Genomic DNA, 21,093 nt, shown 5'->3' with positions numbered 1-21,093 from the left:
CTTGTAATGATGTTGGAAAAGCTACATTAACTATTCACTACCCTTACATACCATATTTTGCCTATGCTATTCAATAACGTGTCTTTTGTTTCTCAAAAGTTAATGTCGGCAGTATAAAGGAAAGAAATCATAGCTGCTGATGAACATTATTTAAACACAAAAAAAATATTACAGGAATTAAATTTGGAAGCATTTCCTACGACGGCTACTGTGGTTGTTTTGATATGTTGATTGGCTGTGAACAAATAGAGATTAAAGATAGGGGTCTGTTGGGTACACTCCTAGGGAAGAAAAGGTGCTATCTAGAACATAAAAGGGTTCTTCGGCTGTCTTGTATGTAGAACCCTTTCCACAGAGGGTTTTACATGGAAACCAAAATAGTTCTACCTGGAACCAAAAAGGGTTCTCCTATGGGGACAGCAGCTTCCCCTATGGGGACAGTAATGCTACATGTTTACTACTTTTAAACTTTTAGAAACTTTTTCTGCATCTTTGGGTTTTATAAAAACATTCAGCACCAAACTGTAAATATAAATTGTTGAACTTGAGGTATTGGGCTTCTCTCGAACACCATGTGACATAAAATGCCCAAACAAGAATTAGGACATTCCTAACTGCTTATTTTGAATGTTATTTCAAATATGTCTTTCTAAGTAAATATACAGTAGAACGAGAAAGAGGTTGAAAAAAAATCACATTTAAAAAAAGACCTAGACTATACACTTAATATTTTACTTCATATAATCTCATCACAACCTTCTAACCCCCTTTGAAAGAAACCAGGAATCCAGCCTGAAATTAAAGAAATAATAACAACAGCAAATGTAGAGAAGGAGACCAGTCAAACACAAGTGACCTGTTCTCTCTTTTTTTTTTATTGGAGAAGGATTTGATTGAGTGGATGAGGTTGTACTCTGATGAGTAGCATAAGATACCGTACCAGAGGGCCAACTCTGCAAATAGTAGGAGTGGTACGCTGAAAACAATCAAAACTACACGTGATAGACAGCTCAGTCAAAGGTTAACGATAAGTCACGGACAAAACGTCTTGTTTAAAAAGTGCATTCACAAACATGACAAATACTCTCAAAGGATGTCTATTTTCATGTGATACAAAATATGCATACCTGTTTTAGAGTTGTCTGTATTTCTATACATATGTATTTCTTTAAAATGACATTTTCCCCCATCTTTAAAAAAAAAAAAAAAGGTTAAAATCAGGTTTGTGATAATAGCAGCTTCAGATATCTCAACTTCTTCACTGTGCACCAGACATGTTACACATAGTCTTGGCTAGATATCCAAATAAAACCTTCACAATGTGTCTCTGTCGTACAACTGAAATGACATGTTGTCTTTATTGAAAGAGATATTTATAAGTGAAGTCTGCAGTTTAGAAAAAAAGGATCAATAAAATGCTGGGGTCATTAAATATATTTTCGTATACCCGCTTTTTTTTGTTGTCAATATCATAAATACTAAAGACACAGGACAATATTATAAGACAATGCTGGGAGACTTAATGTAAAGATTAAAATAGTTTAAACGTTTTTTCAAGTGTTCTACTTCATGAGAAAAAAATTGTAGGCCAGCACAGTAACACCATAATTCCAATTTACTTCAGTCCATTGCTCTTTATCTAAGAGCAAACATAAACATCAGCCAAACAGCAGCTAGTCAGTCTATGCACATACAAGAGTTCGCTCAGCTTCATTTTAGTCCTTCCACAATAAGAGGCTTGCCCATCACAATTGAGTCAAGATATTACTTTTCAAAAAATAATCCTTAAAAGCAGTCAAACATACTGATAGAAACCAATAAGTACCATGCAAATCTTGCAAGACGGCATATTCTCAAACAAGAGACAAAGTATTCTTCGTATGAGCGAAATATCAATGAGGAGGGGTGAAAGGGCGAAAGTCAAAGACCTCTAACGAATACTAAATATTATATTTCCAAAAACCAAACCAAAAAAAAAAGTTTTCTGTACATAATATAGTACATAAGAGTTCAAACTGGATTAGCAGTTTCTTTCCTTTTCGTAAGACTCTTGTCTTTCCTCAGTCGTTTCCTTACTAATAATAAAGACATTAATTGATCCCAATCTCTTTATTTTCCTCCATAAATCGAGCGAAGGGGCGTCTAGCCCCAACCTCCAGACCTGTCTTATCCATCCCAGTCATGGGAGGACTGCTGCTGGCATTCACCCGGTCCATATGGTCCATACCACCAGACATGGCCCTTAGCGAGGTCATACCTCCTCCACCCAGGCTGACGGGCAACTGGGGGAGGCCTCCATTCTGGATGACGGAGATCTCGTTGTTCTTCATGGCCAGGCCGTTGGTGATGGCGGCAGCATACTGGTTCCAGAAGCCAGGGTCTACGTTCATGGCCCTCGCCGCCAAGTCCTTCTGAAACATCTCACTAAACTTCATGGCGTCTCCGCCCAGCAAGGCCATGGGGTTTTCCACGGAGAGACGGCGTCCACGACGGGCTGGCGCATTGTTCCACATGTGGGTGCCCATGTGCACCTGCATTCAGTCAACAGGAAACACAAGGAACAGACATTATTATTCAAGAGCCTCTGGTCTTTTTTTCATGTTCTTTATATAACTTTATTTTTGAGGCAGACAAATGTACCCCTTTTCCTATACTTTAAATGCATTTTATTATTATATTCTCTCTCATACCTTCAGGTTGCCTTTAGTGGTGAAGGCTCTTCCACAGATCGAGCAGCCAAATGGTTTCTCTCCTGTGTGTGTGCGCTCATGGATCTGCAGGGCACTAGCCGAGGAGAAGTTCTTCCCACAGTTGTGGCAGTTGTGCTGCTTGGGGGTGCGACGGGGAGTTGGCGGTGCCAGCATGGGGGTGATACTGGGGCTCATGTTGGTCTGGGGTGCAGAAGCGGGCACTTGGATGCCCACAGGCATGTAAGGACCGTCATTCAGGGACATGGGCTTTCTGTGCCTGTGCCCATTCATCTCCATTTTGATCATGTTGGATGCTGTGTTTAGCAAGCTAGAGTTGCTCAGACCTAGAGAAAAAAAAAGAGGATATGTTTAGTTGGGAGAACGGAGACGTGTGTTATTCAAATGACACGTGGAACACAATGATTTTAGACATTTCAGATATCATTCATGTAAACTGTGATTTGTATTTATTAATTTTCCTAGGAAACAAATTAACAATAAATGAACCATATCAAAACCAGGATCATTGAATATACCTCTATCTCTGCCCAGGAACATCATGTTGAAGTGGTTCTCCTCCTTGATGAAGTGCCTGCTAGGCTGGGTTAGACTAGCAGTCAGGTCCAATGCCACATTACCTTCAGACACAGGTGCCGGGGATGGGGTGTCTGACTTCTCAGACTTCACTGTAGCCATCCCGTTGTTCTCCTGCCCCTCTGCTGCAGTGCTGCTGCTATGGTTGAGTGTACCTGGGGACTTGGATCGATGACTCTCAGGGTGACTGTGAGCAGGGGAGAGGGGCTGCATGGACCCTGAGGACTCAGATAGTGCCGGGCTTCCAACACTCTGGCCTTCCAGGTCCCCCGAGGCATACAGCGAGTCATTGTTGAAGAAGTCATTCTCCCCTCCAAACCCGCCACCATTCTGCATGGGCTTCAGCCCGAACGAGCGACTCATATTGACAGAGGAGTCGATCATCTTCATCTGGTTCTCCAGAGCAGCAATGCTGGAGATGACAGAGGTAGGTGGGGAGCGACCAGGGGACATTCCTGAATATGGATGGAGAGGTTTGGATGGGTCCATCATCATCTCTCCTTCTTTCAGCTCTGCTTCGTCCTCCATAGCTGCCTCCATCTCATCCAGTAGCTCGTCATCGTAGTTGCTCATGGCGTCTAAGCTCTTCTCGTCAAAGGAGAGGTCGGTGTCCATCTCCTGAAGACTCTCGGGCAGGGGGGTGTTGGGGATCTGGCCCCCCATGTGCATGCGGATGTGCTGTTGCAGGACTACAGCGTTCGTGAACTTCTTCTGGCAGATGGGGCAGGAGTGTTGGACCCGGAGAGGGGGCTTGGAACGATGGACCCCAAAGTGTGTTTTCAGATTGCCCTTGGTGGTGAACGCTCGGCCGCAGACCTTACATTTGAAAGGCCTTTCCCCTGTGTGAATGCGGTAGTGCATCTTGAGGGCGCTCTGGCAGCTGAGCACACGGTGACAGATGACACACTGGTTGGGGTCGGTCATCTTCTTGTCGATGTTCTCCACCAGCTGCTGCAGCTTTGAGGTCTCAGACGTTTGCATAGAGTCCAGGAGGCCGCCGAACGGAAACTTGGCCTTGAACTGATCAGAGATCATGGGAAGGATTGGATGGGAAACCGAGGAGGGGGCAATGATGGGTTCAGTATAGCTGCTAGTGGATGTGGTCGCGTTGACCGTGGTGGCGAGGACCACTTGAGTAACGGTGGTGGTGGTGGTGGTGTTCTCACCAGGCCTGGAAGTGGGTAGGTTTGGGGGCAGGTGGATGCCCTCTGGTTTAAGAATGGGAGGCATGTCACCCCCTAAGTTGGGCTGTGGAGACTGTGAGGTGGTGATCATGCCTGCTTCAGTGAAGAGGTTAGGTGACCGAGAGGCGCACTCACTGGAGGGTGGGGAGGGCCTCTGGGGTGATCTGCTAAGGGGAGTGAGGCTCGGGGAATCACCGTAGCCTCCCATCATGCTGGGGAGAGTTGTGGTGAACTGGAGCCCGACTGAGGTGGGGACTGTGGGGAGAACAGGTTTGCTGTCCAGCCAGGTGGTCACCGGCTTCTCTGGGGGGAAGGACATACCATATGGTATGCCTGAGCTGGTCGGCACGTTATCCAGGTATTCTGGCACGGGATAAGGGTTCATCTGGACGTGCGGGTACTTCTCCTTGTGCCTCTGGAAGTGGACCTTCAGATTTCCCTTGGTGGAGAACCGGTTTCCGCAGATGTTGCACTTGAAGGGCCGTTCGCCGGTGTGAGAGCGCAGGTGGATCTGCAGGGCACTGTCACTGCCAAACACCTTGGCACAGAACCTACACTTATGCTTGAAGAAGGGGTCCTCGGAGCTGGGCTTGGTGTCGAAGACAGACACGTTGGGGGGCTTTCCCTTGCGGTGCCTCATCAGAGCGGAGAGTGGGTCAAGTGCATTGGCCGTGGCAGCTATACTGGCTAGCGGGTTTGGGAAGATGACACTGCTAGATGAACTGTGAGGTATCAGTGGTAGATTGGAGGGACTGGTGCTCAGGAGGCTGCTGTGGCCTAGTGAAAGGGGGCTGCTGGAATTCCTTGGCAGAGCTGTACTGCTGCTGCTCATGCCTCCTCCACCTGTGGATTCAGCTCCACTGCTGCTGCTGTGTGTGATTGAAGCCATGCAGGGAGGCAGTAGAGACGACAGCACATTACCACTGGATGGAGGGAAAGAGGAGTTTGCTGAGGTGGTGTTGGGCATCGAAACATTTGACTGCTGATTGCTACTCTGCTGGGTATGGGAGAAGAGGGGCCCATCTATAGCAGAGGTGAGGGAGGAGGAGGAGGAGCCCAGGCTGTTTAGCGGTGAGGGCAACCTGATGGGTAGCTGGTGGACAGGGGGAGTGATGAAGTTGTGTAACTGCTGGAGTTGGCTGGGCACGGCAGGGAGGCTGGAGGATGACGGCCCCTGGGAGCCAGCAACTGTGCTGTGGTGGTGGCGGTGATGGTTCTGGGTTGGCTGGGTGACGGAGGGCTGCCTTTGCATCAAGGCCACCTGACTGCGGATCTGTTCGATCAGTTGGAGTTGGTGGATCTGTTGCTGCTGCAGCGCCATCAGCTGGTCCAGGATCATGGGGATGGCCAATGGGGAGACCCCACTACCGGCCACCGCGGCATGGACACTCTGGGAGAACTGAGCCACTGCCACGCTGGTGCTGTGTAGCGTCTCCAGGGTGACGTTGGTGCTCGGCATGCTGTAGCTCTTCACAGAGGATGGGGCAGGATCGCAAAGCTGAGGTAGAGCACCATCTGGCTGTGGGGAGGTGTCACTCTCTTCGAGGTCCACCGGTTTCTCAAGAGACAGCTCCATGGGCTCGTCCTCCTTGTCCAGGGCACTGCTCCCCTCCAGGGCTATCTCTGCGCCCTCATCGTCCTCACCGGGGCTGTGGCTGCTGCCCTCTCCAGCGTCCTCGCTGTCTGCCTGGTCACTACGACAGCTTGGCGAGGGCGATGGCTCTGCAGGATACTCCCGGGAGGGTTCAGTCTCGTTTTCGTTTACTATGAGCACCAGGGGGTTCTTGATGCAGCTCGTCAGGTGTTCACAGAAATCAGACCACTTGAAGAACTCGGCACAACACTTCTCACACACATGGGTCTCCTCACTCCCACTGCGGCTCTCATTCCCACTGTCTGCGTCATCCAGCACTTCTCCTGTGGCTGAGGATAGAAGGGGATGGAAGGGGGAGGGAGAAAGACAGAATGATGGGAGGGAGACAAAAAATAAGAATTAATGAATAAATAATCAATAGAATTTCAACACATATTCTGCAGAGCAGCTCTGCAAAGATTTAACCTTTAATTATTTTTTTTCTTTCTTTTAACGTGACCAAAATCAATATTCTTTTCTTTTTTTTTAGTCTGAACAAATTGCCCTAGTTCACCAATTCTCAAGACCCAGTTTTGCGCATTCGAGCCCTCTCAATAGAGCCAGGCTAATAATTTTCTTTGTGCAATCCATCAAATTATGAGGGCCTATCAATTGTGGATACTGCCGCTTAATGAAATTCCATAGAAGCTATTGATTTCCAATATTTCATGCAATTCACAGCTGCCTCATCTGTTGGGTACAAATCAGGTCTTTGATGGGCCCATTATGATTCTCCTATGCTATCAAGCCCCGCCATTTCCACCTGAATTTCAAATGCTTGAGCCTCTTCATTTAGCATTGCTAAGGTAATACATAAGCCCTGCATCTAAAGTGAATAAGTGAATAAATAAATTCAACCTTCAGCAACTGCTTGTGACTAGCTGCAATGCAATATGGAGGCCCAGTGTATTCTACTTTGAGAGATATTTATAGAATATGTTTCAAATTAAAATGGTTGAGACTTCTTGTTGCTATTGTTGTTGCTTATTTCTCCCAGAATGTCCTGGGAAATTTGACCCATAATGTAAATGAGGATGTGAGCCCAAAATATATGAATTACTGAAAATTGTGCCCTTATGACAGTACATCTTTTGAAATGAGAAACATTCTCTTTTTAAATGAGTAACATGCAGCTTTTGTTACTCAGTTAGGTTTGTTCATCTTTCCTCCTCTCTCTCCCTTTTTGAAATGAGACTCAACAAATTACATGCTAGTGCCATGGCAGCAGTCTCTGATTAGTTACACATGTTTAATCACAGTTGTAAGAAGCCACTTCCTCTTCCGCATACTGCCATCAAGGGCCAAGAAAGCAAGTAGGTTCATCCGAACATGGTCCTAATTCACACCTGATCAAACCATGAATATATGCCCCCTTATCCGTTTATTTTATCTCATGTTCAAGTGGATGCATGGCTGAGTCTTTGTGCGTGTGCGTGTGTGTGTGCGCGTGTGTGGACCGTGTGTTAATTATTCCCATAGTGAAAGCTTGCTACTCTCCTACATGAAAAACTGCATGACTGCTTTACTTCAGAGACCCCAGACACTATGACTTGACACCCATAGACGTGTTTTCTAGCTCCTCAGAAACATAATGTGCTTGTTTTGAAGTGCTTAACCTGTGTGTAAATAAAAAATCACAAGGAGAGAAATAGTGGGGGTCGATGTGAAACCTTTGAAAATGGTCAAATGTAAAGACATGGATCACCTTTTAGGTTACTATGGTTCAGTGTTTTCTTTCAGCCTGAAAATGCATTTCAAGACTATTTATTACCAATTAGTATATTATCTCAATCAGTGAATTATGTAATAATTATATATATATATGTATGTATGTGTGTGTGTGTGTGTGTGTGTGAATAATACAACTATAAATAGTAACATGAATTTTAACTCACTCAAAATAAAAACATATTGAATTGTATGAAAATAAATCCAACAGATCCACTACAAATACTTTTTCACCCAGTAACAGAGAGTGGAGATATTAAGTCGTAGTCCCACACTAACCCTAGTGCAAGTGTTTTAAAACCTAATTCAAAATGCCATCCCAGGTAGTCATGTTTATGTGTGTGTGTGTGTGTGTGTGTGTGTGTGTGTGTGTGTGTGTGTGTGTGTGTGTGTGTGTGTGTGTGTGTGTGTGTGTGTGTGTGTGTGTGTGTGTGTGTGTGTGTGTGTGTGTGTGTGTGTGTGTGTGTGTGTGTGTGTGAGAGAGAGAGAGAGAGATAATAGGGTATTGTAGGTGTTTATGTATGAGCATGTTTGCCTGTGGGGGCAAAGGAACAAACACAGGTGAAACAAAAATCAAAGCAAAACCAAACATGGCACTTCTCCAGGGAACCACTCAGCCACAAGTCAACAAATGGGAGGAACGTACCAGGACACATGCGGTGTTGATGCTTGCAGTTAAGGGTTACATTTAGAATAGTGTGGAGTCTGGTTCGGGTGGCTTTTTGTTGTTGTTGTTCAAATGTACTTTCAAAATGTCAGAACACACATACAACTGTCTTGCACCCCCAATACACCCTCCTTTTTACTATTTAGACAAAAGTGGTGGCCATGGCCAAAATATGCTGTGGTTGAGGGTGTACTATACAGGTGTACTGGAACACACACACACATCAACAACAGGAATACCTTCTCATTACCATAAATTATCCCCCCCCCCTCCCTAAATCAATCCAAACGTTTTACATTTTACAGACTACAGTGGTTCATTCAACACGCAGAAAACAGTGAGGGAACGTACGTTGCTCTATGCTTCAGTTCATTTCGAAGGGCACGACATCGCCGACCTGTATCACGGCCTTTGTGACTCCTACGTGTCAGTTTAATGAGTCATTAGTGAAATAATTCATCACTCTTCTTGTAATTTCTGGCCAAGGGGGCGACAACACTACACCATCAGGGTCCGGTGTCTTTAACTTAATTAATAATCAACCGAAAGGCCTTTTGGAAATGCTATCCGTTCATCCCCAGGAGCACACTGATGGCAGAGTGACGCCAGTTGCAGGCATTGTTTGATTTCTTCCTGTGTGGTGTGACACAATGGCATACATTTAAAATATACAAAATTAAGTTAACGATATGACAACAAACATGACGCCCAGTGGGAGCCAGGCATGAAAGAATTGCGTACCATTCAAACAGTATTTTTCATATATTGTGTCTTTAGTGGTGTACATGAAGTAATTTTAGTGGTATAGGCCACACAGCTTCCATTTGCACAAATGTACCTACGTATGCTTTGTGTGAAATTAGTTATTGACTTCACACGACACCAATACAAAACTATGAAAAGAGCAAGTTATTGGAAATAGAAATGCCACGTGATTGAAGGCAGAAATCCTCTTAGCCGATCAACTGACACAGGGGCTCATTTCCATAATTCAGGGTGAAAGGTCAATAATCTCAATGAGTAGGCATTGTTATAAACCGATTCGTTATTAGCATTTATTATAGCAGTTATTATTGTCAATCTCTAATTTCATTCATACAATTTGCTTTGTAAGTGAGTGCATTTGTTGGCCTACATTGATCAATTGTGATTTGAGTATTTTAATATCTGTTATCTAGATCTAAGCATTTTGGGGATTTTGCATGTTCAAGATGAATACAAATGAATCTATTGAGAATTCTCACAAAAGTGAGATTAATGTAAGTGATTGAATTTGAAGGGCAATTATTTGAGGATGTGTGTATCACATACTGTACATTTCATTGCATTCCAACAGAGTTAAGTTGAGGCCCCAATTCTGGCCATGTCCTACTGTTCAGAACATTTATGTGAACAAGAATTTGAAATTGAGGCATCACCGCTTTTCAACAATCCCTTTCTTTGCTAAAATGTGTTGGTCCACATACATGTGTCATAGAAACGTATCACCACAATGGTTTATTTATTTCATTGACTTTGTGAACTGATTGAGATCATATGTGAATCATCCATATCCCTATCGCTAAAATAAAAGCAGACGACAGTAGTATAATGCAAATATTCAATATATATATATTTATTTTGTTTAGTATGCCTACAATCTGGAAGGTACAGTTTGTTACATAGGAATATCATTTCAGGACTAACATTGGGAAGGTTATCGCTGTCTTATTGAGACAACTAGAGACTTCTTTCTGGGAAGATAAGCATTTGATTACGGGGTTGATTTTCTCATTCTGGTGCAAATCTCTGCAAATAAAACAAATACGTGGTAAATGAAACACATTCTTTTTTTTGAGATGATACAAATTAACTACCTTTTCTAGAGGAAGTATAATACACCAGACAGGTTGTTCTTTAGGTTCTATGCGACTGAGGCTAGATCTTGTTTCGTGTGAATGTGACTTTGTGTGTGTGTGTGTGTGTGAGGGGGGGGGGTTGTATTGATTCTCTTATAGCATGAGAAAGGAAGGCATTGGAAAATCCAATGTGGTTTTCATTTCTTTAAGAGTCTTCCTTTACTCAAATGCAAATATGAAGCTCAACACAATCAATAGGGGGCTTGTAAGACGTTGTATCGTTGTATCCACTATCTTGCTCAGCAATCTTCGGCATGCTAACGGAAACCGCTAATCTCACATGTTACCTCAAAAGAGGTATTCATGCTCTCTACTGATTCTGTGACAGCCACTGAGCAATGTATTTAGCAAATTATTAAGCAATTACAAAGTCTCCATTCTTAAAGGTCCAATGCAGCCATTTTTATCTTAACATTGAAGCATTTATGGGTAACACTTAAGTACCTCACTGTGATTGTTTTCAATAAGAATGGTAAAATATAAACTCAAATAGATTCTTAGCAAAGAGCTATTTTCCAAGCAAGAATTGTTCTAGGACTGTCTGAGTGGTTTGAGTGGGGAAAACTGAAAACGAGCTGTTATTGGCAGAGAGGTTAGGAACTCTCTTTCTTATTGGACGTAACTAATGTACTGCCTGGTGATGTCACCAGGCAGGCCAAATCTCCATCTCACCAAAACAGCCTGAAATTTCAGGTGGTCTTTTCAAAACAGCTCTTACACTAAAAGGGCATTATCACAGTATTATTCCAACCTCGTAGTGTGGGAATATATATACAATCATGTTTTTGACTGCACTGGGCCTTTAACAATTTACAGATTCACAAACAGCAGGGCAAACGCACACACCACCCCTACACCCCAAACACACACACAGAGATGTGTGAGGTACAGTCATACATGCAAACACCCGCACGCAGGCACACACACACACACACACACACACACACTTGCAATTCATATAAACTCTATAATCATACAAAATAAATAGAAAGCACCCAAAATGTTAGAAAATAATTATTTTATTACACAAGTTACAAAAGCTTTTTACTCTGGAAAATTACATGATCTAATTTAAAAGCTTCTCTTTTGCCTAAACAAACATTGTTTCTTATGATATCTCATGCTTGATGACATGATAGCATGGCCTGAACCCTCTACCAAGCACTTCCACTTAGGTCCGAGTTCAGCCTCAATCACACATCCCCGGACTCGCCAACTCCTCTTCCCCTTTAAAAAGCATGTTTTTCCCTCCAGCATTTAGGAGAGCTTAGGATCCTTAAAAGAGAGATGAATCGCTATAGGTCCAGCCCAAGCTGTGAGACAGGGGGATGAGGAGGAGGGATAATAAGGATGCCTGCAGGGTTCAACAATGTTAGAATTCCTGTACAAATTACTTTTTTCCACTGCATTATTTTTCTCACTATCTCCCCCAATTTCCCTGTGTTGCTTTTACATTTCGACTACCCTTTTGTACGACAACCGTCCCGTCAAGATGGCTAAGGAGCAGAGGACATTCCCAAAATGCCACCTCTCCAACACACCACACACACACACACACACACACACACACACACACACACAGCGGTGACTATCCCTGCTGCCTCCCTCCAACCTCCAAGACAGAGCCGCTGGTGATGTATGTACGCCACGTCTCAAACAGCTCCTCTCTCTCGGATCTCCCCACCAGGAACATCACGCACATCCCCATCCGCACCTGCAGAGCAGTCCCCCACCAGGCAGAGCTCTCTATTTCACAGGCCTGGCCCTCACACATAGTGGTACAGTAATATCCTATCCTCTCTGACAGAGGGGTCTTTGTCACTGCATGCAGATGTGGCCCCAGCCCAAACATTAGCGATGTGTTTACCTAAGCGTATGCAATACAGTATTCAATGACAGCCTTCTCTCCGGATGATTGTTTGTCACGACGTTGGCGAGTTCCTCTTCATCAAGGGGAATGATAGTTATTGTGTGTTTTTAAGCTCTCGGGGTGTTAATTAAAAGACAGCCCTATTGGGGTTCCTTCTTCTTGGAAACATATTTGGCATGGCTGTGTGGGTGGTCCAGAGTCTTCCACTGAAATGATGAGAGAGGATTAAAACAAATGCCAAACAAAGCCTCACTGAATGGCAAGTGGGGATACAGCCTATGTTGTCACTGCTATCAGGACGTTCCCTCACTATATATCATCTCTCTATCTCTTTCTTAATTCCATCCATCCACTTGAATATGTTTTCCCTCTCTTGCTTCGCTCGTTCACTTGCAAATGTTTCCTAAGTGTTAGCAGACACCCTAACACTGCGTCACTTAAAGAGGTTTGCCATTATGAACGGCTGGAGAGGATTCTCTTTAAATAGTTGTATTTTCAGGTAGGTGTGTGTGTGTGTGTGTGTGTTCTCCCTCACCCCTGAGGAAAGAGCTCTAAAGGGACCTGATGCAGAGGAAGCAGCAGTGAGATGAAAGCTTGTCGCTGTTAACACTGTCTAGGACACGGGTAAGCCGCGCTGCCAAGGTCAATGGCACAGCTGTTCTAATTGTATTATGAGCTTGACATCTAGCCGCAGCCCCTGGCAGGGCGAGGTGGGCAAAGGTTAAGTCAGCCAGCTCTATCATAGCTTTTCTAACCAGCCAACTTCAGGGCAAGTGGCTGGGAGGCCTGGGGGGTGGGGTTGGGGGGGTGTAAGGGGGAGTAGGGGGGCGAGAGACGCTTGTTGGCACTGCATGCGATTCCACTTTTTCAGGGCCACCACACAATAGGGCCCTAAAGTGCTACATTAGACAACAGTGTAAATTCCCCACAAAAGCCCTAAGCACAAAAAAAAGGTCAAATCAAGGCGGGATTTAAGTAACTGATAAATCCCAATTAGACGCAGACAGGAGGTGTAACGCAGCCGAGAGCAACAGCATGATATCAGAATTGCAGAACCCGGAACCCCGAAAAGATATGATATAAAAATAGAAGTCTGGATTCATCCAATAACATTTAGAAAAACGTCTACTAGGGTATAGGTATAGCAACTCGTTTCTGTAGGCCTCTGTTCCCTTGCTGTGTCGTGACTGGGATGTTACACACAATCAGCCAGGTCGGCGACTAACAGAATGGAGAATAAGTCCTAACAGTGTACTGAAAGAGAATTGGACCCTCTGAATTCCTTCATACAACATGCGCCATTTTGACTTCAGGCAGAGTAATCAATATTGTTGTCAGTAGCTGTACTACGGCAGTACGTAAACGGATCACAGTTACATCATACGTTTTGTCTGACATAAAGTGGTATGGTTACTTCAGGTCGTATCGGTGGAAATACGGCATTGTAGGGTATCTTATCCAATGGTATATCACTGTCTTTTGTCCAAGGCGTGTGAAGGCTTCTCTCAGTGAAGCACAGTCTGTTCTGACAACAAGCAAGTCAGTGCATTCTTCCAACATCAGAAAGGATCCTCCGTAGCAATCGACATCAACTTATTAAAATGCTAAGCAGTATGGCGTCGGTAGTTCACACACAGCCATCATGTATGGTGTGTGTGTGTGTGTGTGTGTGTGTGTGTGTGTGTGTGTGTGTGTGTGTGTGTGTGTGTGTGTGTGTGTGTGTGTGTGTGTGTGTGTGTGTGTGTGTGCGCGCACATGTCTATGAGTGAGTGTAGCCGTGTGTGCAGACAGGTCAAGTCAGTATTGAAATTAGACGTTTAAAAGAACGTCTAACTCTGACGTGAGACTCTGAGAGCTGGTCGCAGCATGATCCACCGACTACGTTCGTCTTCATCTCTTTTCATAAGTCAAGACTTAGAAGACAGAAGGAGAGAGGCATTCCACTCAGATCTATTTGCCATAAAAAGGAAAATATCCAAACCAACAGAACTGAAGAGGGCTTTCTCATTGACACAGCTGTTTTGATATTTTGATATGAGAGAAGGAGATGTGACTTTTTCTTGAACAGGCCCATGACAGTAGGCTCTTAAGAATGCGTCACATAGAGCACTTATTTTCTCATCTTATTGAATTCATTTGGAAAATACGGATCTCCTTCCTCCTCCTACTCACGTAAAACGCCCTTATAGTTAACGAGGATCATCTTTAAATGAATGCTTTCCTTTATAAGGTCATTATTACCCTCTAAAACACAATAGATGGCATATGACAATCATAACCACGCTGTTTTCAGCATATATGCCTGTAACTAATAGATAGATGCCATTTCACTATTCATGGTTCTTGATATATACAAGAGAATGTATTTCTAGCCTGTTATACAGATGATACTTTAACCCTGGCTTTACTCTTGCAATTCATGGCTATAATCAACCTACAAGCGAGGCAAGTGTGATGTATTGTCCAATCAGCTTAGCTAGCTACATTACATTTTTGGGGGGACACTGACTGCCCTATTCATGTGTTACGTCTGGTATGATAAGACAACGCGTGAATAAATGAATCACAACCCATGCTCAGCATTGTGACTCGGTCACCCTAAAATGTTCACAAGGAAATAAGACTGTTATTTTTCCCTAGGGATGACATCACACTTTAATTATTTTTTTTACAGGATCAGTACAAAGGATGTGCAGTATGTGTTGGTCAGCGATGGTTCAAGATAATGACAGTTGTTTTGTCGAGAATACCACGTAAGCTGTATGGATGGTCAATAAGAAATGCTGACTAACACATGACACTCTTTCTCGATCTAATAGGAAGAAGGAAAATAACGTGTTGGTAATTTCAGAATGCTGTTAAAATGACTTGAAAAATCCTTAGGATTGCAATATACATTTTGGATAGGAAAAACAAAGAGGTATTGTGAAGGTTTTAAATGGTAAAATATCGCACTAAACTTAAATATATTTATATTATTTTTAAGGTAAATAGGAACTTTTGCAAGCTGCAGATACTTAAATTATTTTTACAAATAATTATGTAGCTTGATCACGATTCCTGAAATATAAAATAAATAACAAAACAAACAATGTAGTTAAAATATTGAACGAATCTTTACTCAATAATGAATCGTGCATAATTACCCATGTATGCGTTTACATGTGCATTAAACTACATTATAGACAAATCACCGGGACCTGATGTAAAACGCTATCGAAGATTTGTATTCGATAAAAAAGGTTTTTCAACATTAATATATGGAGGAATTTTTTTAATCTTTATTTAAAAAAATGTCCGGATAGGCTATAAAAACAAACTGACATGCATTTTCGTGTCGTGTGCTTTGGGTGAAGATTTCACTTTAGTTTTCTAATTAAAAGGTTTTACACTCTTCAGGCGCATGCAGCACATATTTCTAGAAAAGAGTGACCTCTCACACGGCTAACCCTGCCAACTGACCGTGTAGACATAGGGAACTACACGAAAACAAACCAAGTGTGATACATTTATGTGAGGGAGTAAACAAAAACATTTCCATGACAAAACATGCTCTGCACTTAATCTATCGCATTATATGCAATCCGCTCCTTTGAATGCCAGGATAGGCATCGACACTGGAAAATAACCTACCGTATGCCGACAGAAATAAATCAAAACGACTATGTATTGTCCTCTTTTAGGAAGAAAATGTTATGCAATGTATTGATGTAAATACTTTCTCAAAGTCCGAAGCCATAAATATGATGTAAAGCGTGGTATGTTCAACATAATTACATTGCTTGGTATTTCAAATGTTTACATCTTGCGTGCTGTGTGTGTGTGTGTGTGTGTGTGTGTGTGTGTGTGTGTGTGTGTGTGTGTGTGTGTGTGTGTGTGTGTGTGTGTGTGTGTGTGTGTGTGTGTGTCAGAGAGAGAGAGAGAGAGAGCCACACCAACTGATGAGGTTGCGTTTAAAGAAAAAACATTTTTGATTCATATAATATTTGAACTCATATTAAAATAGTTTCAAACTGTTTAGTTTCTTGATACGAAAACGGAGTTTCTTATGAACCATACTCTGAAACAGATAGCTCACTTGCACTCGTATAACGCAGTAGGAGATCTATTTGCATGTAACAACTAAGACAGGTATGAAATTGTTGTGGGAGTTATCGAATTAAAACGGTTAAATACCGACTTGAGGCCATTGCATTTGCTTGTGTTATGTTGCTTTGTTACCTAAAAGCACAACCAACAACGGTAGGCTATTAAAAGTGACTTCAAAAGTGTTTTTGATAGTACCTTAACGTGCTCTGAATAAAGCTTGAAATGTCACCAAATTACTTTCTTGTAATAAAACAGGTAGGCTAGTTATTGGAGTAAGTAAATAAAGAGTTCCCATCTCATTTGGAGGTTGCGTTGGGTTTCACAACATGATGAAACCGGTGGAAGCGACAAGGAGATCTATGCGTAAAACCATAAGCAAAGTTTCGCAGGGACCGCGACAAAATGTTTTAGAAACACATTCAATTTTAAGTCATATGACCGATATTATAAAGTCACTTCTACATAAAAACATAGCCTTTCCAACACAAATGATGTCCCGGAAAAGCTTGCATTCGGAGAAAACAATACGTTTTGTAGACTTGGACATGCGTTTAAAAAGATTGTCCCAACCGCAGATAGAAGCATAACTTACCGTTTTCGGATACCACCCCGGCTATTGTGGAATCCTCGTCCGACTTGAGGTGCTGTGGCTTCGCTTGCTTGCGACGGGACATGCTGCTGATACGCTGCGAGATGTTTCTGCTTTTTGCAGATACATCAGCAGCGACCAAATGAAAAAAAAAAAAATCACAAATAGTCTGGTTGCAAAAATTACGGGAATTAGCTAGTGTTGCTGTTGCGTGGATTGCGCATGTCGGTATATAATTATGATAGTGAATAATGCATTACGATTAATGGTACTGTGTGAGAGGGATTGGCTGAAGTCCAGCGGACACACACTGGATATGGTAATGAGAGACAGACTAAGCAATTAGCTGCTTCACTCTCAGACTATCTGTCTCTCTTCTCTTACTATCCACCTCCTCCAACAACACACAAAATCTCGCTTGTTACGCCCAGCATTCATGGGGGTCTACGTCGCGGAAGGTCAGCTTTTCTCCTTTTCTGTGGAGCTTTCTTTCACTGGTGCTGGAGATTCATTGATGCAATTCTTTTCTTGCGTGTATCCAATACTTCAGCCATGCTTTTAAGTAGTATTTTCCACTTGGGTTGTGAACTTCTGATAATTTAGATGACGGAATTCGAACAGTTTGCCTCAATGCTCATACTTTCCGTCCATCTTTTCTTCCATCTCATTTAGGCTAGATAACTTTTGTCCCACGACTGAGTACTTCCTGTGAATGTGGCTGTGTGCATCTGAAAGTGTTTTGAATGTCCCTGAAGTGGTTCAGTCTTTTTTTTTAAATCTTCATGTAATTGACAGCATCCTCATTCAAATAACCTCCTTGCCGTTGGACATCAGTCGCCGACACCCGCTAGAAGCGGATGGGACGGATAAAGTTTTTGAGGATGGTTGTGAGTTGTTCCCAGTGCGCCTTGATGATGCAATTCCGTTGTAAAGGGGAATTATAAAAGTTCGGTTTGATTGCCAGCGGACAAGCAAGGAACATACTCGTTCGAATTGCCACTCAAAGTTTGTTTTGCGTCTTCTCAGAATCGGCGCGCCTTGTCGGAGTTATGAAGTATGAAATAGTTCCTTGTCTCTCTCTATACGCACCTAATCGTTTGTATAATGAGCGTTTATAAAAAGTACAAAAAATACACCCCAGCTGGCGCTGGGTGGCTAGATGTGCTCTTCCCCCTCGTGGTGCTTTGCTCCCGGCTGCGCGTTTGTCTCGAGCTGCTCTCCAAAGTCCCCTCTCTTCCGTCAGTGGCTCGCCAAAGACCCCGGTCCTTTCCAAGGAGCTTTAGATTTTTTTCCGGATCGATCTCCGTTCTCATATGTCGAACATGACAGTCGTCTTCGACTTCACTTGAGGGTTCGTAACAGGAGCACTGCTTGGGAGGTTTGATGTAGCCGTTGTTGCCCTCGCCTTTAGCTCGGTGTGTGGGGACTGTGCTGTGTGTGTGAGAGAGTTAAACCTTGGGCTAGGTTCAGCCCATTGCGTTGAGCGACCGCTAGGATGTACCACACCGTTACTGTTTAAGTCATAAGCTTTACACTAGGCTCTGGATTCCACGACGAAGCGTATTTGATACCATATAGAGACATATATTTCCAAATATCAACCATCGGAATAATCAGTTTGTCTAGTGTAGTAAATAAATGTATCTAAAAATGGGTCTGTGACTTTATGTATATCTAATTAGATTACGTTTCGTTATAGCTTCTAACATTAATTTATTGCGAACGATGTGCTCTATATTTTATCATATAGCCCTAATTTAAATGTGTGTACATAATGTGGAAGAAAAGATTGGAAACAAAAGTGTTGACACAAAGAGTTAATTTGTATTTCATTGTACATTTGACTTTGGTGATGCTGTGCTGGAGGCCTACTTCACCCCCTTTCGATGCAATATTAATTTTAAAAATAGCGTTATTATCCACAAGAGCGTTTATTTGCAGCAGTCTACAATTACATGTTTAGTGTGCAACGTGTTTTAGTTCAGTTTCAGTTCAAGATAGGCTATAACAAACAACCAATAATGTATTTTCATCTGTGAAACAATATGAATGTGTGTTTTTTCTCTTCCTCGGTGTTCTCCTGTGTTAAATAAACATGCCCTGGCTACATTTTCTTGCAAATGGTGATTTACATTGTAGCCTAGTAGCCTAGTTTGCAAGGGTGGGACTTGGGGCGGTTGGGAGGGGTTAATTCGGGGTTGGACTGTATGAGTGACAAACACCTGTGTTGCCATATTTTGTCAATGGTTTACGTCAAGCATTTTTTTCTTCTGATTTTCAAAAGTCAGATTGTGTTAACCACATAGAAAACGGTAAGTAATAATTAATTTAGTTATTTTTCATATCATAGTAGACTATCAATTTGTTTCTCTTCCCTGATGCAGAAACGAACAGGAATGAGCACTTCCCCGTCGTGTATGGATACCATTCTAACACTTGAATATTTCCTTACTGTGAAATTCTGTATAGTCCTTTATATATATCCCACCCACCCAAAAAATGAAATGTAATCTTTCTCAACAATTACATCAATAAAAGTGCACTTTTCCTATTGTCCCCAAATCAAACAGCAGCTTATCAACCAAATGTAAATGATCTGATAACGTAGGTTAATACCTTAACATATGTCAGTTAACCTAAGAAATACGATTATAAATTACATTCTTAGTTTATGTCGTTTTATTTCCTATAGTGCACCTTGTTAGAGGATCCTCTGTGTTTGCTATCAAGATAGGCCTACAGCTGAGTATTTTTCATTGCATTGGGCTGGGTCTTTTCCCCTGTGTCTAACATGTGGTGAGACACATTTTCATTGACAACAAGGTCATCCAATGAGCAAACTTTTAAAAAATTCCATCATCCCCTTAGAAGTTATGTCCAGAAGGATGTTATTATCTGGTATTAATAGATGCAGCCCTGGGAAGACAAAATCAGCTATTGATAATTGCAAGGAGTATACCGCAGCTACTGTATCGATCGGCGTGTCCTCCATTCCCCTGGTATAGAGAGATAAGAAGACAGACTCTTTAGAGCAATATAATTTCTTTTGACCTATCTGCTTGCTACAGACTTATGATGAATAGCTAGAGTGGCTAAAGTCCTTTATCACGAAAGTTACCCCTTGATATAATATTGATTCTTTATAACTAGCTCGCCACACAAAAATCAAACTGTCCACTTGGCCATCATCATCATCAATATCATCACAAAGGCAGAGGAATGAAGATCCCCTGTGCCTTCTAAAGGGAGCTCTCACAATCTCCTCTCTAATCTTTACTTCGCTGATGATGAAAGGAAAATAAAAGATACAAAATGCCATTTAATCCTGTACACACACACCTTGTGTGAAAGAAAGACACAATTGGATCAGTAGTATTGTCGACTGGAGAGGCTTATGTTGAAATTGTTAATTCATTTGACGTGCTTTTTTTTGATTGATGTAGCCTGTGGGCGCACGCGTCTCCATAAACGTCAATCTCCGAAGATAAAAAAACAACTTTATTTAACTAGGCAAGTCGGATAAGAACAAAATCATTTTTACAATAACGGCCTACCGAGGAACAGTGGGTTAACTGCCTTGTTCAGGGGCAGAAGGACAGATGTTTACCTTGTCAGCTCGGGGATTCGATTCAGCAACCTTTTGGTTACTGGCCCAACACTCTAATCAGTAGGCTACATGCCGCTCCTAAAGATGATAACACTGTTCTAGTTCAAACCTACCGTAACCTTCACCTGCGTGAAACTGGCACTATGGGAGGCACTCATTCATCACGTTAAAATAGTCTAATACCCTGTTCCTCCCGCCCACTCCTTCACCCAAAACGCCATTCCTGTCACCATTCTTATGATGCAGTTGTGGACAGTTATGGCGTTTTCTTTGGGGTTTGAGTTGGATATTTATTTTAATGGAAAATTAGGTTTTGTAAATGAGTAGTTTTGTTGGCATTGGATTAAAAACATATGGAGATTATCAATAACTCGAATAGCCTACCAAACACATGCATAAAATATACGTATAACTATTTTGTGAACCTGATACGGAAATACAACTCTTCTGCCTTTTAACACTGTTAGCCTAATGATGACTGTATTAGGCTTACAATAAAATGTTTGTTGCATATATGCTATTAACCGTGCACTCTGTCTGTATC

At 42.5% G+C, this 21,093-nt stretch overlaps 1 protein-coding gene across 1 annotated transcript; it reads right to left on the bottom strand.

The window, feature by feature from the left end:
• Nucleotides 1-857: 857 nt before the first annotated feature.
• LOC139405952 (sal-like protein 3) lies at nucleotides 858-18,359 on the bottom strand. Its single transcript, XM_071148407.1, has 4 exons — nucleotides 16,946-18,359; nucleotides 3,227-6,391; nucleotides 2,691-3,034; nucleotides 858-2,531 (listed from the first exon to the last, which is right to left on the bottom strand). Exons 1-4 carry the CDS (start codon nucleotides 17,025-17,027, stop codon nucleotides 2,091-2,093), a joined length of 4,032 nt encoding a protein of 1,343 aa, XP_071004508.1. The 5' UTR covers nucleotides 17,028-18,359; the 3' UTR covers nucleotides 858-2,090.
• Between the last annotated feature and the right edge of the window lie 2,734 nt (nucleotides 18,360-21,093).

This window comes from Oncorhynchus clarkii, chromosome 3, assembly GCF_045791955.1.
Source record: "Oncorhynchus clarkii lewisi isolate Uvic-CL-2024 chromosome 3, UVic_Ocla_1.0, whole genome shotgun sequence".
NCBI classification, from domain to species: domain Eukaryota; kingdom Metazoa; phylum Chordata; class Actinopteri; order Salmoniformes; family Salmonidae; genus Oncorhynchus; species Oncorhynchus clarkii.
This window is presented reverse-complemented; position numbering and strand designations above follow the sequence as displayed.

Excerpts from the sequence above, each read along its gene's own strand:
- LOC139405952 (XM_071148407.1), bottom strand. The coding sequence starts at position 17,027 with ATGTCCCGTCGCAAGCAAGCGAAGCCACAGCACCTCAAGTCGGACGAG. Across the intron at positions 3,035-3,226 it reads GTTCCTGGGCAGAGATAGAG|GTCTGAGCAACTCTAGCTTG; the intron begins GTATATTCAATG and ends TTTTTTCTCTAG. Across the intron at positions 2,532-2,690 it reads CCACTAAAGGCAACCTGAAG|GTGCACATGGGCACCCACAT; the intron begins GTATGAGAGAGA and ends GACTGAATGCAG.